This window comes from Aptenodytes patagonicus, chromosome W (assembly GCF_965638725.1).
Source record: "Aptenodytes patagonicus chromosome W, bAptPat1.pri.cur, whole genome shotgun sequence".
Classification (NCBI taxonomy): domain Eukaryota; kingdom Metazoa; phylum Chordata; class Aves; order Sphenisciformes; family Spheniscidae; genus Aptenodytes; species Aptenodytes patagonicus.
This window is the reverse complement of record NC_134981.1, coordinates 5,053,324-5,070,797: the sequence shown is the minus strand read 5'-3', so window position 1 is coordinate 5,070,797 and position 17,474 is coordinate 5,053,324. Positions and strand designations below refer to the sequence as shown.

Below are 17,474 nucleotides of genomic sequence, written 5' to 3'. Positions count from 1 at the left end.
TGGAGCCTGTACCACTGAGCACAAGCCTATCAACTGACAGGTGCTCTCTGCAAAGAAATTGTGTTTTTCCAGGGTTATGCTCCTGCAGGGATCACTGTGCCCATCACAGCCCTCCAGGATCTTCTCAAGCTGTTGCAGCCCCTTGGGCTCCTCTGCTGTAAAGCCCCACAGTTCACCACTGTGGCAGTATAGAGAATTTCAGCATCCCCATATCTCTTTTTTGCACTATTCCTTTCCCCAAAAAATCGGTAATATTTTAGCCATCTCCTCCAGTCATGTCCCAGGTTGCCTTCCCATCTGAGGTGGGTGAGTGTGCTCCCTTCCAAGCAGAAATTTAGTTCCCTTCTGATCCGGAGGGAGGCAGCGAACAGGAATCATAGGAAGAGACTGTAATTTTTTTCTTAGCCCCAGAGCTTTGATGCCCTTCTTGATGCAGATTACAGGCCTCTTACAGATGGCTCAGTGATTTAAAGCCCTAGCCTGGGACTCCAGATCCCGCTTCCATAAACTTCAAGGTTGACCTTGGCAAAATCTCTTAGGCTGGAATTTCTCTTGCCTGAAAATAGCCCTCTAAAAGCTCAGCAACCAGGCTCCCTCTGCAGCTGGTGGAAAGAGAGAGACAGACACCCTTTTTTTTTCACATCTCAGATAGGTATGTAAGAAAAGGGACATGAATCACTCTCTGGAGATACTAGCCTCTCTGTATCGACTGCAAAGGGCTCTCGACTACTTTGCACTTAACCCCTAATGGTTAAATTATGTGAGCAAGGACAAGAATTTAAAAAATATACATGTCCCACGTCTCAATTTCAGAGGGAATTGAGCGGTGCAGTCTTGTAAATACAGGCTTTAGAAGATCTGCAGTGATGTTTCTGCTTTGTAAAAACCCAACAGTATTTTTTCCTGGTGAGGTTTAAAATGAGCGTGACATTTTCAGGTGCTATGAAGACATAGACACAAGTACTCAGCATTTATTCTCCCTGCTGGTAACACCTGCACTTGGTTGCTGGTGGTGGATATTGTTCACAGCAAAGAGGCCACTAACCTTTCTTTACTGATGCGTCCCCGAGACTTCAAGATCCTAAGAGATGTTCCAGTCTCCTTTATGTGGATCCACTGCAGCTGTCTGAGCCCACCTCAACTCTTGAAACTCTTTGGAGAAGTCTTCTGGAAGGAACATGAGCAAATAAACAAAATAGGCAACATTTAATATCTCTGGTATCAGCCACACCTGCTAAATATGAATATTAAGCTCTGGAGGGAAAGCAACCTCTATGACAGCCAGGTGCTAGCCTGGCATTGCTCTGGAGTCTCTTCTCTGCTTGTGCTGTTGACTTCAGACCCTGTGTCCCTCCCAAAAAACATTGGGTGTTTGACTGGAGCACCCAGGTTGAGCTGTCAAAGAGAAGAACAGGAACTTTCAGAGGGCAGTTCTGAGCTGAGATGGGTTGACTTCCAACTGAAGGTGCCCAAAGCTACACTGACTACCAGGAAGCCCAGGGCAATGACACATCTTACACAGCCAAGTGTTTATGGGATGAATTCAGGCACAAATACCATGTTTTCCAGTAGGACCTGGCCTCTTCCTACCTCAGAGGGATGCAAATTACAATATCTGACCATAGCAAATTCCCTCAGCCTAGAGGACACAGAGAAGGAGAAAGGGGACTCCTGCTCAGTGTTCCCTACACCAGTGTCGCCTAGCTAGCCACAAGGAACTAAAAAATGACAGTCACCAAGGCTGCCTTAACTGAAACCAGGGATTGGACTTAGCTTCTGGCCAGAATCAGATTACAGATAGCAAAAAAGAGGGGGGGGACGGGGACAGACACCACGGACCCATACCCTCCCTCTTTTTGCTCCTTGCTTATTCCTGCACTGAGTGCAGCTAGACAGAACCTGGGAACCTCCTTGCTCACAGCCCCATGAGACACTCATGAGCAAGGTTTTGGGGTGTCTACTCCTTGCACAACCACATTTGTTGCTTTAGACCACTCAATACCTTCTATAATCCTCCTCCCCCTTAGGATCAAGCAAACTGAGCACTGGTTAGGTTTAGTTTTTACAGTTACACATAACAACATCCTTGCCCATACATCCAGCCCCAGGCTGATGCTTGTGCACGAAGGTCATCACAAAGACTCTTGCTGCGGTAGGGACGAGCTGCCGGCAGAGAGAGCCAAAGCACTAGACAATAAGCACTGCGCAAAGCATGTGCAGGGCTGCATTTAGCATTGTGCTGCAGGGGTGAAGGGAAAACATCTTTTGATGCTCAAGGACCTTCTTATTAGGGCATTCAGAGCCACAGATATTTTTACCATCTGCCTGCCAGTGTTCCTCTCTGCAAAGCAGCCTTCCCCCCAGCCAGGCATCCCTTCCCAGCCTGTCCTGCTGCCGCTACAGGCTTTAACACTGACAGCCAGTCTGTTTGAGCTACCAAAACACAGGCTCCCACCAGAAGGTGGTGCCCACATTCCACGAAACACGGGGCAAGCACTTCGCAACACAGTCCACTTTTGGGCAACACTTCTCCAAAATCAGTAGAACAAAACCACAGACCAGCCTATGCCAGACTCCCTCAGAAAGCAGGGTGGCATTTTTGCAGAAGTAACCTGCAGTGTAGCTCACTAGGGTGCGGTGCAGTGTATTTTCTCTTAAGGGGTTCTGTCTTGATGGACTTTTTAATGAACAGAGCCCTGCAACTGTAGTAAGGAGTTTATTAAATCCATGATCCTGCCTGGATATTCACCTGTTAACTAAAGAGCACACAGCCCTGAACCGCGGTGCTTATCTTTGTCTAAAGCCACATGTGCATGCCGATTTCTGTTCAATACTTTGATGCTATCCCAGTTTGCTCTTGATGCTCTATCAAAGGCAGATGTGGAATGAGGAGCATGGAAAGGCCATAGATTTGCTGTGATATATGAACACACCAGCTCAAAACATCAAAAGGGATGCAGCCTTCAGCCTCTCCTCCAGTATTTTCTTGTCTCCTGCTGTCTGCTACTGTACTGGCAATTCGCATTGCTTCTCTCCAGCTCGCTGCTAGCCAAACATCAGCAGGCTTCCTCCTTGCTAGCTGCAACAGCATGCAGGTACCACTCTGTTACTTGGCAAAGGTTATGTCCCCTGTCCAACCAGCAGCTTGTCACACACTGCATCAGGAGCTGGGGTGAGGGTGGGATGCTTCAGGGCACCTATGTCACGTCCCTCTTTCTCCCTGCAGCTCTGTGCCACAGCCCCATGACAGCAGGGGGTTATTTCCTGGTCCTCATCCCCAAGAGGAGACACCACTGCCCCAGGCAGCAGCGCACACCACTCTCAGCAGTGGTTCAGGCAGGTCCCTTCTACATTAAACATCCCATCTTTGAAAAAGGTTATCACCACGGGGCTCTAAAGTACAGCAGAAATTTCCCAGGGCACAACGCAAAAGGTTTTCTAACACATGGGCTTTGTGATTTACAGTTAACTCTTCTCACCACCCAAAAGAGATGGAGCTTGGAGAGATAGCTGTGGTTGAACATCCCAGTGAGAGGCAGTTGTACGTGGAGCAGAAACCAAGAGCCCGGGACCTGCTGGGGAGAAGCAGAAATCGGATCCACCAAGTTTTCGGGTATCTCACAGGAGAAATGAAAGAATATGGAGAATGGATGAAAAGTAAGCAGAGGGATATGTCTGGGGCTTTCTGGCTAGGAAGAGCTAGCTGGGAACATCTATATTGCCAACAGTACTTTCAGTGCTGGGGCGCGAGACGAGGGGCCATTTCGCCCCCTGAGGCAGAGCAGAGGCAGCATGGTCCAAGCTCACTGCAAACTTCTGGCCTTTTAACCCAAATCATTTTATTCTCAGGAAGGGGATCTCACTGCATCCTCTTGCCATTACCGTGGCTGCAGGCATAATTCAGCACAGGCAAAAGACGTCTCTTACACTTAATCGGTTATGTGTCATTAGCACCACGTTCCTTATAGCGGTGCCCAGAATCATCCCATCAGGGCTGGGGATTTAGTCTTGTTTGTAAGTGCCTTGGATCAGCAACCGTCTCCTCGGCCGCATGTGGGCTGGCGATGGAGACTTGATTCCTGATTGTGTGGACAAAGGCTCTTGTATTACCAGCCTTGGGGGAGCAATAAGCACTGTGGCTGTTATGTTGCTATAAAATACAAAGCAAGTACTGATCTCAGAGGTTTACTGTCCAGACAGGAACAATACATGATGGTCTGCATTAACCAGAATTATTAGGGATCTGGGGCTTTGAGAGGCTATGTAGGACTGTGGGTCCTCTGCCACGGCTAGGTTTGTTAGCCGTACAACTCCAGCAATGGGAGAGAAATAAGAGACAGCCGTGTACAGCCAGGCTGCGTGGTGGCTAACGTTGGTGGAGGAGGTTGGCTGAGATGCCTCCAGGCAGGAAGCTCACCAGGCTGGCAGTGTGATCCTCAGCCACAGGGGAACATCTCCTTCTGCTTTCTCTTTACTCCGGTGGTCCATGCTTGGTAGACAGCTTTTCTTCCTCAATGTCCTGAAAAGCTTTGGCCACTGCCCACTGGTTATATTTGAATACTACCAGTTATACTTGTGTCTAAAACCATGAGCATTGCTGATATATCTCATAGCTCGACACTAAATATTAGTAAAAATTATTTCAGACAAGCCTGGTCATTTTTCGCTAAAAACCTCATTCCTCCCTGGTTGTAACTGCCTAGCTCCCCAACAATGCATAGCCTGAGGGACGCTTGCAAAGCCATCCCCCAACTTGCACTCCAGCCTCTTGGGAGGACTCTCCCAGTGATGCTGAAGAGATGCAGAGTGGTACCCGGCCCTCCAAAGATCCTCTATTCAAGCTAATCTCATCAGAAAGCAAAACTTGAGACTTGACTGTAGATACAATACAGGGAAGTGAAAAAGGAGGGAGTTGGGGAAGAGAGGAGTTTTTAGGAATAAGTCATTGCCCAGATTCAAAAAGTAGTCTGGCACTTTATGCTGTGTCTAATTAACAATCTAAACTAATTGAATTAATTTTAAATATGTAAGAAGGTGAAAGCTGCATATACACATTGCATGAACATATTGTACATGTAAGAAGCCCCTCTTCCTCATTTATTCTCCTTGTATCATGTTTAATAATGCATAGCAGTACAGAAATGGTTACACCTTTCCCAGAAGCGTGACAGAAAAAGACTTAAAGTCAATTTGCAGTAGAAGAGCCAGCAGCAAAAACTTATTGCAGTGCTACAAGACCCTCCTCGCCCCATTAGGAGCTCATTAGGAGCACTGAACATAGATCATAGAATCATAGAGTCTTTTAGGTTGGAAAAGACCTTTAAGATCATCAAGTCCAACCGTTAACCTAGCACTGCCAAGTCCACCACTAAACCATGTCCCTAAGCGCCACGTCTACCCATCTTTTAAATACCTCCAGGGATGGTGACTCAACCACTTCCCTGGGCAGCCTGTTCCAACGCTTGACAACCCTTTCGGTGAAGATGCCCTCAGCCAGGCTGCCCTCAGCCCCACACACATCCCACCTCCCCCCGGCAGTCACCTGAGATACCTGAGCCTGGTGCCCATTTGCTCTGTTGAGGTTCAATAGTCTTCTCTGAAGAGCAATGGCTCTTTGTCCTTTGGAAATGCCTCTTTCCCCTGAGTACAGCCCAAGCTATAATAACTATCCTCTTAATTTAGGTTCTTCAGTTCACAAAGTACTTTTTTAGACACCTTTGACAGTTTGACCCCATCTCCTGTATACAGTGTACCTCCATGTTCTGGGTCCCTAAAACAGCAAGTGTTTCCTTTTCATATTTCCCTATCCACGTACAAACTAGTTTCAGTCTTTGCCTAAGTCCCTCTCTGCATCTGAATTATACACCAAAAAGGGACTATCTCCTCATTAAATTTATAGCAAAATCTTAAGCAATCTACTATGCAAGAAAGACTATTCTTTGACCACCGTAAATTAACCGCTTTTTTATGAATCCCTCCATGAACTTTATAGCAGTGCCCAGACCATCCCTATTAGCTTTTCAAGTGCCAGATGCAAAACATGCTCAGACAGCAATAAATCAGAGACTGGTTTTACAGTCCTGCTGACACATCGCCTCTGTTTTGTGGCCAGAAAGCGACTGTAGAGATGAGTGTGCTTTGAGGGAGTCCTGCTGAAATGATGCCTTATCACCAGCGTTTTCATTTGATCTCCTCCAGATAAGCCCCTAATGGTCCAGCTGGTGGACTGGATCTTGCGAGGGACCTCTCAGGTGATGTTTGTCAACAACCCGCTCAGTGGGCTGATCATTTTAGTGGGGATCTTCATCCAGACCCCATGGTGGATGCTCACGGGCTGTACTGGAATGACCGTGTCGACATTAACTGCGCTGGCCCTCAGTCAGGACAGGTAGGTGGTACCTCGCATCCGGGCAATTAATAAAAATTGATCGTTATGGTATCAGGAACCCGCTGATGGGTCATAGCTCCACATTTGAGCAGGTTAGAGCCAGCAGACCAGCTTTCCTTATGGATGGTTTGGAAGCAGTTAGGTGAGGACAGAGCTGTGGTCCAGAAAGAGCTGGCCTGTCCCCATAGTTGGCTGTCTTTGTGAGAGCAGACTGTTATCTCTCTCCGGTAGCCATTATCGCCGTAATGTAGGTCCTCTGGGTCACAGGAAACCCCCTGGATCATCATCATTCAACAGACTCCGAACTCCTGCCTTCCACACACCAGTGCAATGCAATATGGCAGTTACCTCACCGCTTTTTCCTCCTTCCCCTACACTCCCTTCACTGGGAGCAGGACACTCATAAATTGTGTTTCAGTGGGTCCCTGTGACAGGTCACCTTCAGCATAGCTTGTTACCTTGCAAACATTTCTTTCCATCACAGATCCGCCATTGCAGCTGGGCTGCACGGCTATAACGGGATCTTGGTGGGACTGCTCATGGCCGTCTTCTCTGACAAAGGGGATTACTACTGGTGGCTTCTTCCTCCTGTGGCAGTTATATCAATGGCCTGGTAAGTGCCACTTCTCCTCCTAGGGACAATTCTCAGAGAATGAGGAGTCCTGCTATACACAGCTTAAACACATTGGAAGTCCCCTCTACACCGGCAGCTCCAGCCACCGTGGCACTGGAAAGAGGCATTCATTGACGCACAGAGCTCGTGAGGCACGTTGGTAGCAGGTCGAGTGCACAGACAACACTGATTATAACACATGGACAAAGCAGCCCCACTTCAACGCTCTGCAAATAGCCCTCATCAGCAGGACAATTCAGGGTGGATGTCATTGTGCCCAACACCAACCGTTCTTCCTCATCCAGGCGCTGAACCGACCCGGCGCTCTCCCTCGGGCTGAATTCAATCTTCCCCCACTCAGACATACAGCCAGTCATGAGCAAAATTAATTCCTCCAAGTAACTCTGAATGCCAGACAATGTCCTTTCAGGATTAAATTTACCATTTCTAAATACGGACCCTAACAGCACTGCAGAATCTATTTAACAGCCTTAACTGAAATTAATTCAAGAGTCACATTTTAATCACTGTTAGCGATAAGATGCAAGTCATTATTGCATTTCACTGCTTTTAAAATCAGATTTTTTTCATATTTTATTTTTTTAGTCACTCTCAGCAAAGGTTATTTTGTAACAACCTCTCAAAACCCGGGACATGTTGCAAGAATGTTTAGTTTGTCTTGTCTGCCAGAATTCCTTGAGGCTTTTTATTCAAATTTTCCTTCGTTCTTTTAGTTCACAAGACTCGAGGGTAGAGATGAAAGATTTTGAAATTAGACATTTCAGTGATTTTTTCAAATGATACTTTGAATTTCATCTTTAGAAGTCAGCATTTCTTTAATTGTTTCTCTTTTTTCCTGAGAAGATGTATAACTGGCAGAAGCTTTGTATTTCAGCACAGAAATTAGGACACTGTTTTCACTGAAGTGCTGACTTTTTTCCTACAGCTACAAGCAAGTAAATCTGTAAACTGCTCTGGTAACCAAATTTGCCGTAAAATAGACTTCATTTGAGATTATACAGGAAGAACAAAGCATTTTTTCCACTGATAGTATCTGCACAACAGGACACAAGATGTTGCTTTTGAAATGCCAAATAATTTGGGTGGGGTTTTTTTATTAGAACCAGCTTAATGACTTTCCAGGACTCAAATGCAGCTTCTTGAAAAATTCAAGTCTTTAAAATGAATTTTTGTAAACTGTGCAATGCCCACTGCTACTTGGAGGTTGACCATAAGAGCTGCTCAGCTCACTTATATCGGGAAAACTCAGCTGGAAGCAGCAGAACGCAGTCTATTGCCATCAAGGACAGGATCTGCCCTTTCACTCTCTTCCACGTGCTTTCTGGGCCCCATAAAAAACAGATATTATCTTGCCAATATGCTACGGCAAAGGCATTCATGCAGGACGCCCACTTCAAGTGGAAATAAGGCAGTCTGGAAATGTCCTGAGAAAAGCAGATCTGGTAAAGTTTATATCCCGGGTTCTACAGCCAAGAACTTTGGGAAAAGTCATGGTATCTCAAGGTTTGCATGCTTTTTAGTGTTCGATCTCTAAATATTTTGAGGGTCACCCCAAATACATTACGTGCTAAATATACTCAATCATGTTTCTGAAGAAGGAAGCTCAGTTTTCAGAAAATGCCATATGATTTTGGGTGGTACCTGGGCAGCACACAGTAACATCAGTCCATTGACATAAGCAGGAGCATCAAGGTCTGAGTCATGCCTGGCACACCACCTTTCACAGTATCAAAATAGCGCCGAACATAGTAAATATTTTCTGTCTTTCTTAATGGAAGATTTTCCATCCTCTTTGATCACCTCTTCTGCTTTATTTCTTTTGCAGAACCATCTTCTGATATCCTTCAAACTATTTAAACAAACAAACAAACAAAAAAAAAAAAGCAAATTAGGTAATTTCCAACTCCCTCTTGCCTCCTCAAGACAGCAGCTTCTTAGACCATCCAAACTTCTCCACAGTTCTTCCTGTGGCATTCCCAAAATTTGCTCTTCTGTTTCTTGTTAGATTTTTCTACCAAATAAGAAGCCAGTTTGCCTTTCTCCATCCATGCCTAAATGCTGTACTGGATGTACATTTCTTTGTTGTCTTCCTGAGCCCGGCATAGCTAGCAGACCGCTTGCACACTAGCCAGCTGTCCTGAGAGAAGGGTGTGGAGTTTATGCCATCCATGAGTGGATGTGATAGTTGTTGCAAAAAGATGAACAGCATTCTGCGACTATTTGTCTGATGCAGACTAACGTATTAAAGGTATTCACTCCCTGATGTTTCTAAAAGGAATGGCATTGGCTTGCATTTACCAGAGCTTATGACCAAAGTGGTAGGCTGTTTCACCACTGTAAATGTTATGAACAAGTTATATTTGTTTCTCTTCTCCTTCTGTTCTCAGTCCAATCCTGTCCAGTGCTTTGGGATCCATCTTCAGTAAATGGGACCTTCCTGTTTTCACTCTGCCCTTCAATATTGCGGTGACCTTGTACTTTGCAGCCACAGGACACTACAACCCCTTCTTCCCTACAACCCTCATCAAGCCTGTAGCATCAGCGCCCAATATCACCTGGTCTGCAATCAATGTGCCACTGGTAAGCTTCGCTCCAACAAGTTTACGCTATTTCATTAAAAAGGTGAGTGTGAAGGCATTCAGCTTGGGATAACAATTCCGCATGGGTCAGAACGGGTATATGATATGTACAGCCAATACCAATTCACAGAAATATGCGGCTCGGTTCAGTCCATGGAGGACAGTGCCATAAAAGCCCTAGGGAAAGTCCTGGCTGATCCAGCAGAAAGGCTGATTAAGCCTGAGGGAAAAGAGCTGCTGAACCACTCACTTCACCTAAAATTGGACTGCCCCAAAACAAATCTTGAGTGCTGTCAGTACAGAAGCACATCTAGAGATACACTCTCACTCTCCAGATGTGGCTGAAAGAACATCAGCAAGACAGTCAGTAACAATATAAAAAGACAGAAGAAGCATCAGGATTCTGAAGGGACAGAAACTCATTTATACCCAGTCCCCTCAGGTCTAGCTCTAGCTCTGGAGGATCACCTTCCAAAAGCAGCGTAAGGGTAACTGATATGCTTCATATGATAGATAATAAACTCAAATCAACCAGGCCCACCATAGTATTATTGCCTAGGAATGTTACCATTTTTCTCCCTCACTAAAGTCATATTAAAAAAAAAAAAAAACCAACAATCAAAAGCCCAACCCCCCCACTCCCCATCCACCATATTACCATCCCAAAAGAAATAAAAGTCCATCTTGGACTGATAAAGTTCAAACCAAACAATGAACTAACTCTGGTCCGGAGGGCATGAGAGCCCACATTTACCCATCAGTCCCACTCACAGCCAGGGTTGCTTCCTTCCTTTCTAACCAATAGCTTGGACAAAATAACTGCTGTGTCCTTCCGAGTAGAGAGATACAATAACATGCCCTTTTCTCCTGGCTGCTGCAGCTCTTGCAATCCATCCCAGTCGGTGTTGGTCAAGTGTATGGTTGTGAAAACCCCTGGACTGGAGGCATCTTCCTTGTTGCTTTACTTATCTCCTCCCCGCTTATTTGTTTACATGCTGCAATTGGATCGACAGTGGGGATGTTTGCAGGTAAGAAATATTTACCAAAGTCATTTTTTGACTAGGTTATCTTGATGCTAGCCATTATATGACTCTGTCCAAACTTTACAGTTGCATGGGCTTGGACGTACTTGGGAAAACACTCCCATTTTTGAAACTGTCTAAATTTGGAAGGTCTTACTGAAGGTCACACAATATGGTGAAGGCAAGAACAGAAGCAGATTTTCTTTAAGCTTTCAATTTGTTATTAGATCTGTAACTCAGGCAGGTGGTTTGTTCCACCTTGCTTAACCCTCCTGCCATTGGATGTGACGAATCCCACAGAGATGATGATAAAGAAACATAGAGAAATAGTTTCAGAACTGATTTCTTGCCACCACAAGTGTTTTAAATTACCACCACATGCAGATGTCTACCTCAGAGCTGATCAATGAAAAGAAACAAACTTTTCTAGGATGAAGTTCATTCTATCCTGCTGCAGATTTGTAAAAATAGCTAAATGAATGCCACTCAAAATGGCCTGTCTCTCCACTAACCAGAGAAACAATCTTAAGTTAAGAGAGATGAATCTGACCCTTGAAGTAATGACAAGATTAATGCCACTTATGTGACTGATTGTAATAAAAAAATATGATGGAATAAGTGTAGTCTGAGACAACAACCTTGGAAAAGGCACAGACATCCAACAATAAGTTCCCTATGCTCTCAAGCACTTTGTACAAGATGTGAGCTGCCTTATATTTGTTTTTTTTAAACAAAACTACCCACAATTTGTATGGTTAAGAGCATTTTGCAAGTTTTGTACAGGTCTGACATTTAATCTAGAAGAGAAAGGTCAGGGGAAAGTATCTGGGGATAAGGATGGCGATGAAACAGAAGACAAATGAGGACATTATAGCAGGAAATGTATTAATCTTGAGTGACATGAAGGTGGCCTGTGCACTACATACTGCGCTCTTCTTTATACTGGTACTCCTGAAGCCTCTGAGAAATCCTGCAGAAGTACCTATGAGGTCAGGTTTGGAGCAGACCCTCAGCTCCCAACCCAGTGGAGAATTTCCACAGCAATGATGGAGTGACCATACCTAGTATCTAGACCACATCTAGCAAAGGTCACTAGGAAGAGATGGAAAACCCTGCTTACACCCACAAAAGACACTCAGCTGTGCCTCTGATATTCAAGATCAGGGTATGTATGAGGTTTAAACAGTACATGGGAGCACAGCTTTCTGCAAGAAGGACACACAGGTGAGAAGGTCCTCCTACACTCTGGCTGGATCCTCCATCTGGTCAACTGGGAGACTAGCTACAACACACTCAGTGCGTACACAGGAAGTTTTGCCTGAAATAAACCTTTGAGACTGGGCCAAATTCCAACTCCAGGGACATTATCAGAGCTCCAAAACAATGAGCTTATTTGATTTCATGCTTTTTCTGCATGTGCATGTTATGCAAGTGTGAGCATGGTTAAATTTATCTAGATGTCATAGGGAAGAGACGATGGATTCCCAGCAAGTGACGGGTCCTCCTGCAGATACCTCTCATACCTGACCTCACAGCCCTGCCTTTTGTCTTGCAGCACTGAGCATTGCATCACCATTTGACAGCATCTACCTTGGCTTACACAATTACAACTGCGCTCTCGCATGCATTGCGATTGGGGGCATGTTCTATGCCTTGACCTGGCAGACTCATTTGCTGGCACTTGCCTGTGGTATGTATCTTTTACATAAAGGGAAGACAAAAATTTCTGCAGCCAGGCAGTCTATGAGTAGTGCAGACTGAGAGTCAACATTGGGCTCCCGCTCTACTGCAAAACTAGGTACTATGCAAGAGCTATTTCTGTGATGGCATCAGAGTTGAGCTTGGATGTGCAAGCTGCAAGTGCAGAGAGAAGGGTCTTTAGGCCCTGATAACATAAAAACATCGAGAAAGGGTGGAAGTACTGTTTGTGAAAGGAGCACAAGCTATGCCATGAGCAGAAGTTTAACAAATTAGCAACTCAACAGATTCATAGAAGCAGCCTTTTCATAACTATATGTATCATTAGAGGAAGTGTGTCACAAGAAGAGAGCTGTCGCACAAGGTCAGTTTAAAATCCATCTACCCAAAGACCCCATCTCCAACAGCAGCCCAAAACATGGGAAGAGTTTAAGAACAGTGTAGCATATATAAAATTCCCATAAAGATTCACCCAGCCTCCAACCATTTGCATTTCAGTAATTTTCTGTCCTGAGCACAGTTTCTGGATTGCCCCGTAGCCTTCCCTTCCTTGACTTTGTCCTTGGGTGCCTTATCTGCTGCTTTGCCACCTCTGACATCCTGGGGCAAGGAGGCCCACTGCTAACTGCTCGTGGTTTGAATCCACAGGACAGACACCGGTGGAGAATTTCATAGAATCATAGAATAGAATCATAGAATCATCTAGGTTGGAAAAGACCCTTAAGATCATCAAGTCCAACCATTAACCTAGCACTGCCAAGTCCACCACTAAACCATGTCCCTAAGCACCACATCTACATGTCTTTTACATACCTCCAGGGATGGTGACTCAACCACTTCCCTGGGCAGCCTGTTCCAATGCTTGATAACCCTTTCAGTGAAGAAAGTTTTCCTAATATCCAATCTAAATCTCCCCTGGCACAACTTGAGGCTGTTTCTTCTTGTCCTATCACTTGTTACTTGGGAGAAGAGACCGACCCCCACCTCGCTACAACCTCCTTTCAGGGAGTTGTAGGGAGTGATGAGGTCTCCCCTCAGCCTCCTTTTCTCCAGGCTAAACAACCCCAGTTCCCTCAGCCGCTCCTCAGAAGACTTGTTCTCCAGACCCCTCACCAGCCTCGTTGCCCTTCTCTGGACACGCTCCAGCACCTCAACGTCCTTCTTGTAGTGAGGGGCCCAACACTGAACACAGTATTCGAGGTGCGGCCTCACCAGTGCCGGGTACAGGGGGATCCCTGTAATGGCCCACTGCACACAGGTCAAGTTGTGCCAATTAAAAAGAAATTAAAGATAAAAGGAATACCACCATCACTTGCTCATGACAAAACCACATTCTTCATTCACCATCCATCTCTACAGAGCAGATAAGACCAAATGTAGTCCACATGGCCAGATGCAGCATTGGGGCATTTTAACTAACTGTTGAATTATAAAATTAATCCTCACATCAGGTAGCTGTCAGGATACTTTACTGTGCATTTGAACAATATTACTATTTCTAATAATTTCTTTGGAGAGATGAGCAAGATTTTCCTCATCTTGAGCTGTCTTTGGTCTTCTTTTCTCAGCATTATTTTGTGCCTACTCTGGAGCAGCTCTTGCTAATGCCCTATCTGTGGTAAGTTTCAGGGTTTTTTAATGGGGCTTTGGTTTGTTTGTTTTAACTGTATTTTGATTTGTTATGATATAACGCTAAGGAAGTACCCCAAAATTCTCCATGTCAGTTTTGACAGCATTGGAATGAGAATGCTGCAGCCAATGGCAGATCTTGTACAGATTCTCTGTCAGTTGAATTGTGCACGTGCAGACTCAGCAGCCGATAATAAGATTTTAAAGACTTTGGAGCATGTCATCCACAGCAGGACTGTGCATGTATATGTGGATTCCAGCAACAGCAAGCGGTTTGAGATGCAACACTTTGTTGCAGGCAATATTTTTGAACAATTATTTCCAATGGTCTAAATTTTTCCTTGCTTCTTCCGAGATCTTTCTCCCACCCTACCCACAGATACTATTTAAGTTTGATCTGGATATGAGAACTAAAATGCAGGGGGAAGACTGTTCTCTTAAATACAAAATCCTCATATCTGGACAGATCAACAAATAAGTGAAGCCAGAAATGCCAAGCTTTGTTTCTTCTTTAAGATCTGAGAGATTAAAGCAAAACCATATTTTAATAAAATTGATTTAGTAACTTAAAAGAAAAAAAAAATGTAGAACTAGCAGCTTCATGCATTAAATATATTCATCTGGCATCCACTTAGTACCGTGTAGGTCCCTGCAGATGGGGGGGACCTACCCTCTTGTTAAGCACACCTGCTTTTGGGATGCATCAGAAAAAAAGAACATTTACATTTTCTTCTTGTGATCTTGTTTTTGGCAGACCTCAAGTCAGGTCAAGAGGTGGGGTCACAGAGCAGGCCTGAGGGTTGGATGCGATGCTGGTAATACATGGGCATTGAGGACAGCCAATATGTGTGAATAGTACTCTCAGTACGTGACATTTTACAGGACAGTGAGGGTAGGATTCAGCTCATTTATTAGAGAATTTTAATGTCCACATGTGAGCTAGATGTCTTGGTTTTCATTACAGTCAGCAGAGCTCTGGACCCTGATTCAGTTGCTTCAATATTGGTGCCAAGTGCCATTCTGGTCAACGGCTGCATCTCCAAAAGGTCTGAGGTCTCCAATGTGGGATGCCTTACACGTAGCCCCGTACAGTTCAGATAAACTAGATACCTCTGTGTGAGCCACTGAATCGACGTTTGGTAGCAGAGGAGCTTCCCAGACCTCCAGTGACCAGCAGGAACCTAGCTCACGTGTAGACCCCGTGTAGGCACTTGCATCCGGGCATCCTCCTCTGGATCCGAAGGGGGGATCCTGTATGGGGCATTTCAGAAAGGCATGTCCTATGTCACGCTGTCCTCAGGGAAAGCGCAGGGTCTCCCAGCTTCTCAAATGCAAGAATTTAGCAACAGGCAGAAGTAAGCAAAGGGAACATGCAAAAAGAGGTATCAAAATGCACCTGTCTGTCCTTTTCCCTTCCAGCTTGGGCTGCCACTCTGCACCTGGCCTTTCTGCTTCTCCGCGCTTCTCTTTTTGCTGATAAATTCAGGCAACCCAGCCATCTACAAAATCCCCCTCTGCAAAGTCACCTACCCAGAAGCCAACCGGATCTACTACCTGAGAATGAAGAGAAGAGCATCAGAGAGCAGGAGAGAAGAGCAGAAACGAAAGGAGCAGAAGCCCTCTGGTGACTCAAAAACAAGCACAGGAGGCACCCCCCTGTGCACCCCCAAAAACCGCCATGCTTACTGATTTCAAATGTCCTCGAGCGTACAGCTTTGGGGCAGTTTTTCAGACGCTAGCCAAGCACACTACAGCCACAAACACCACCTTCGGCAGCGGTCTGCGGGCTGGGGATTCAGCATCCCACGCTCCGAAGGAAACACGATTTGCCCTTGAGCTAAGCTTTCCAAGAAGCACTCAGGTAACACAATAACAGCTGCCTTATCAATCCACCCGCTGTTAACTTGAAAGTCACCTCTTATCAATAATAATTATAAGAATAGGCAGAAGAACATTAACGCTGACAAGAGGCTGTATTTTATTTCAGATGTGTAATTTAACAAAATAAATATGCTGAGAAGGACTTGGTATCTAATAATAATAAATAATGTAAGAAAGAACTACGTCAAGAGCTGCACTTCAAATTAAGAACATGCATATCTGAAAGTGGAATAAACAGAGTGATCTCTTCCTTTCTTGTGTCCCATCAATGTCTAACCCTCTTAATTCCTCTTAACAGCTACAACATACACAGGTAAATATTCTTACAGAGTGCATACTATTTTTGGTGCCATCTCCTGACTCCTCGTTAAGTACCAAGACAATGAAGGTATGAATAGATATGCTTTAATCAGAGTAGAAAAGTGACTAGCTAGCAATGACTAAACACTTTTCTTTTCCTTGCATCATTTTCTGTCTTACAAATAGAAGATCTCTCTCCTGCTGAATGCAGGATGGCGGGTCTGAATCCCTACACGCATCCAGTGGGAAATAGGAAAACTTCATGTAAAGAATGAGATAAACATTTACTGCTGGTGGCAGTTACTGCAGTTCTTTTTCTCCCTTTCCTAGGGGAGCAGTTCCCTTGCATTAAGCCACGAGCAGTGAACAAGTCAAAGGCTCCCCTTGATGCTTGTTGGGTGTCAGACTGGGGATCTTCTCATGGGTCTTCAGTGTCTGGCTTGCCCCAGAGAAACCTCACGAGGCATCATCAGGGTTAGTCATGGGAAGCTGAGGACCCTCCTGCCGATGTTCTCCCCGGGGCTTTGTTTCTAACAGGCATAAGGTGCGAGGAGGACACTGCCACTTTATGCCTCCTCCAAGTCCTTACAACAGGGAAGGGCCAATTGCCCTAAAGAGGACTTTTCTTGGGAATCTTTTCCAAACCTCTGCAAAACAAGCCTGACAGAAAGGCTTCCTCATTCTAAAGCCATTTCACGTGATCAGTTTAAAATCACAGACCCAAAGGTCTTGAAGACTTGAAATCCAAAGAGACTATGCAACCACAAACATTCAGATCAGATGCTGTCCTTTCTGCCTCTTGATGTAGGGCTGTTTTGCAGATTCATATGAGGGTCTTTGAGCAGGTGGGAGTCCAGCTTTAACCCAGCACTTGGATCTTTTTAAAAGAGGTGAGCCTGGGTGCTGCTCATGGGACTGTTTGTGCCTTTATAACCAAAAGACCAACAGCATCAGCAACTGCCAGCCCCTCTAAATGTCCCCTAGAATCAGGATCCAAGATTGAATTCAGCCTGGGAGACAAAAATATGGTGCCATATAAGTATGTTCAGATGCTTTTTAAACAGGTTAGGCCATTCCAGGGACTCTGGTAAAATTTAGGTCCTACTTCCTCCCCTCTCTGGATGACAACAGATTTGAGATTCCACCTGGCAGGACAGCCTCACACATGCAGGTAAGTCCAAATTTCAGTAGCCAGGATAAGCCTGTCATTGAAAAATGAGGGATCCAGTGAGCTTTGTAGCCATTATAACCTGGTCCACCCTCAGACTTGAGCACCTGTGTTACACCTCTGTCCCATTTTAGACCTCAGGCTAACCTCTGAACCTGACCTTACAAATGCCCTC

General features: G+C 45.1%; 1 protein-coding gene across 4 annotated transcripts in view; it reads left to right on the top strand.

Moving 5' to 3' along the window:
- LOC143171874 (urea transporter 2-like) overlaps positions 1-15,642 on the top strand; it is a 309,773-nt gene extending 294,131 nt beyond the window's left edge. For all 4 annotated transcript variants that reach the window (XM_076361005.1, XM_076361007.1, XM_076361008.1 and 1 more), the window contains 8 exons: positions 3,466-3,657; positions 6,199-6,388; positions 6,873-7,001; positions 9,410-9,602; positions 10,482-10,629; positions 12,179-12,313; positions 13,890-13,939; positions 15,370-15,642. In XM_076361005.1, coding sequence (XP_076217120.1) covers positions 3,492-3,657; positions 6,199-6,388; positions 6,873-7,001; positions 9,410-9,602; positions 10,482-10,629; positions 12,179-12,313; positions 13,890-13,939; positions 15,370-15,639 — 1,281 coding nt within the window. In that variant the 5' untranslated portion in view covers positions 3,466-3,491 and the 3' untranslated portion in view covers positions 15,640-15,642. The remainder of the gene's footprint in view (positions 1-3,465; positions 3,658-6,198; positions 6,389-6,872; positions 7,002-9,409; positions 9,603-10,481; positions 10,630-12,178; positions 12,314-13,889; positions 13,940-15,369) is intronic.
- Positions 15,643-17,474: the final 1,832 nt, after the last annotated feature.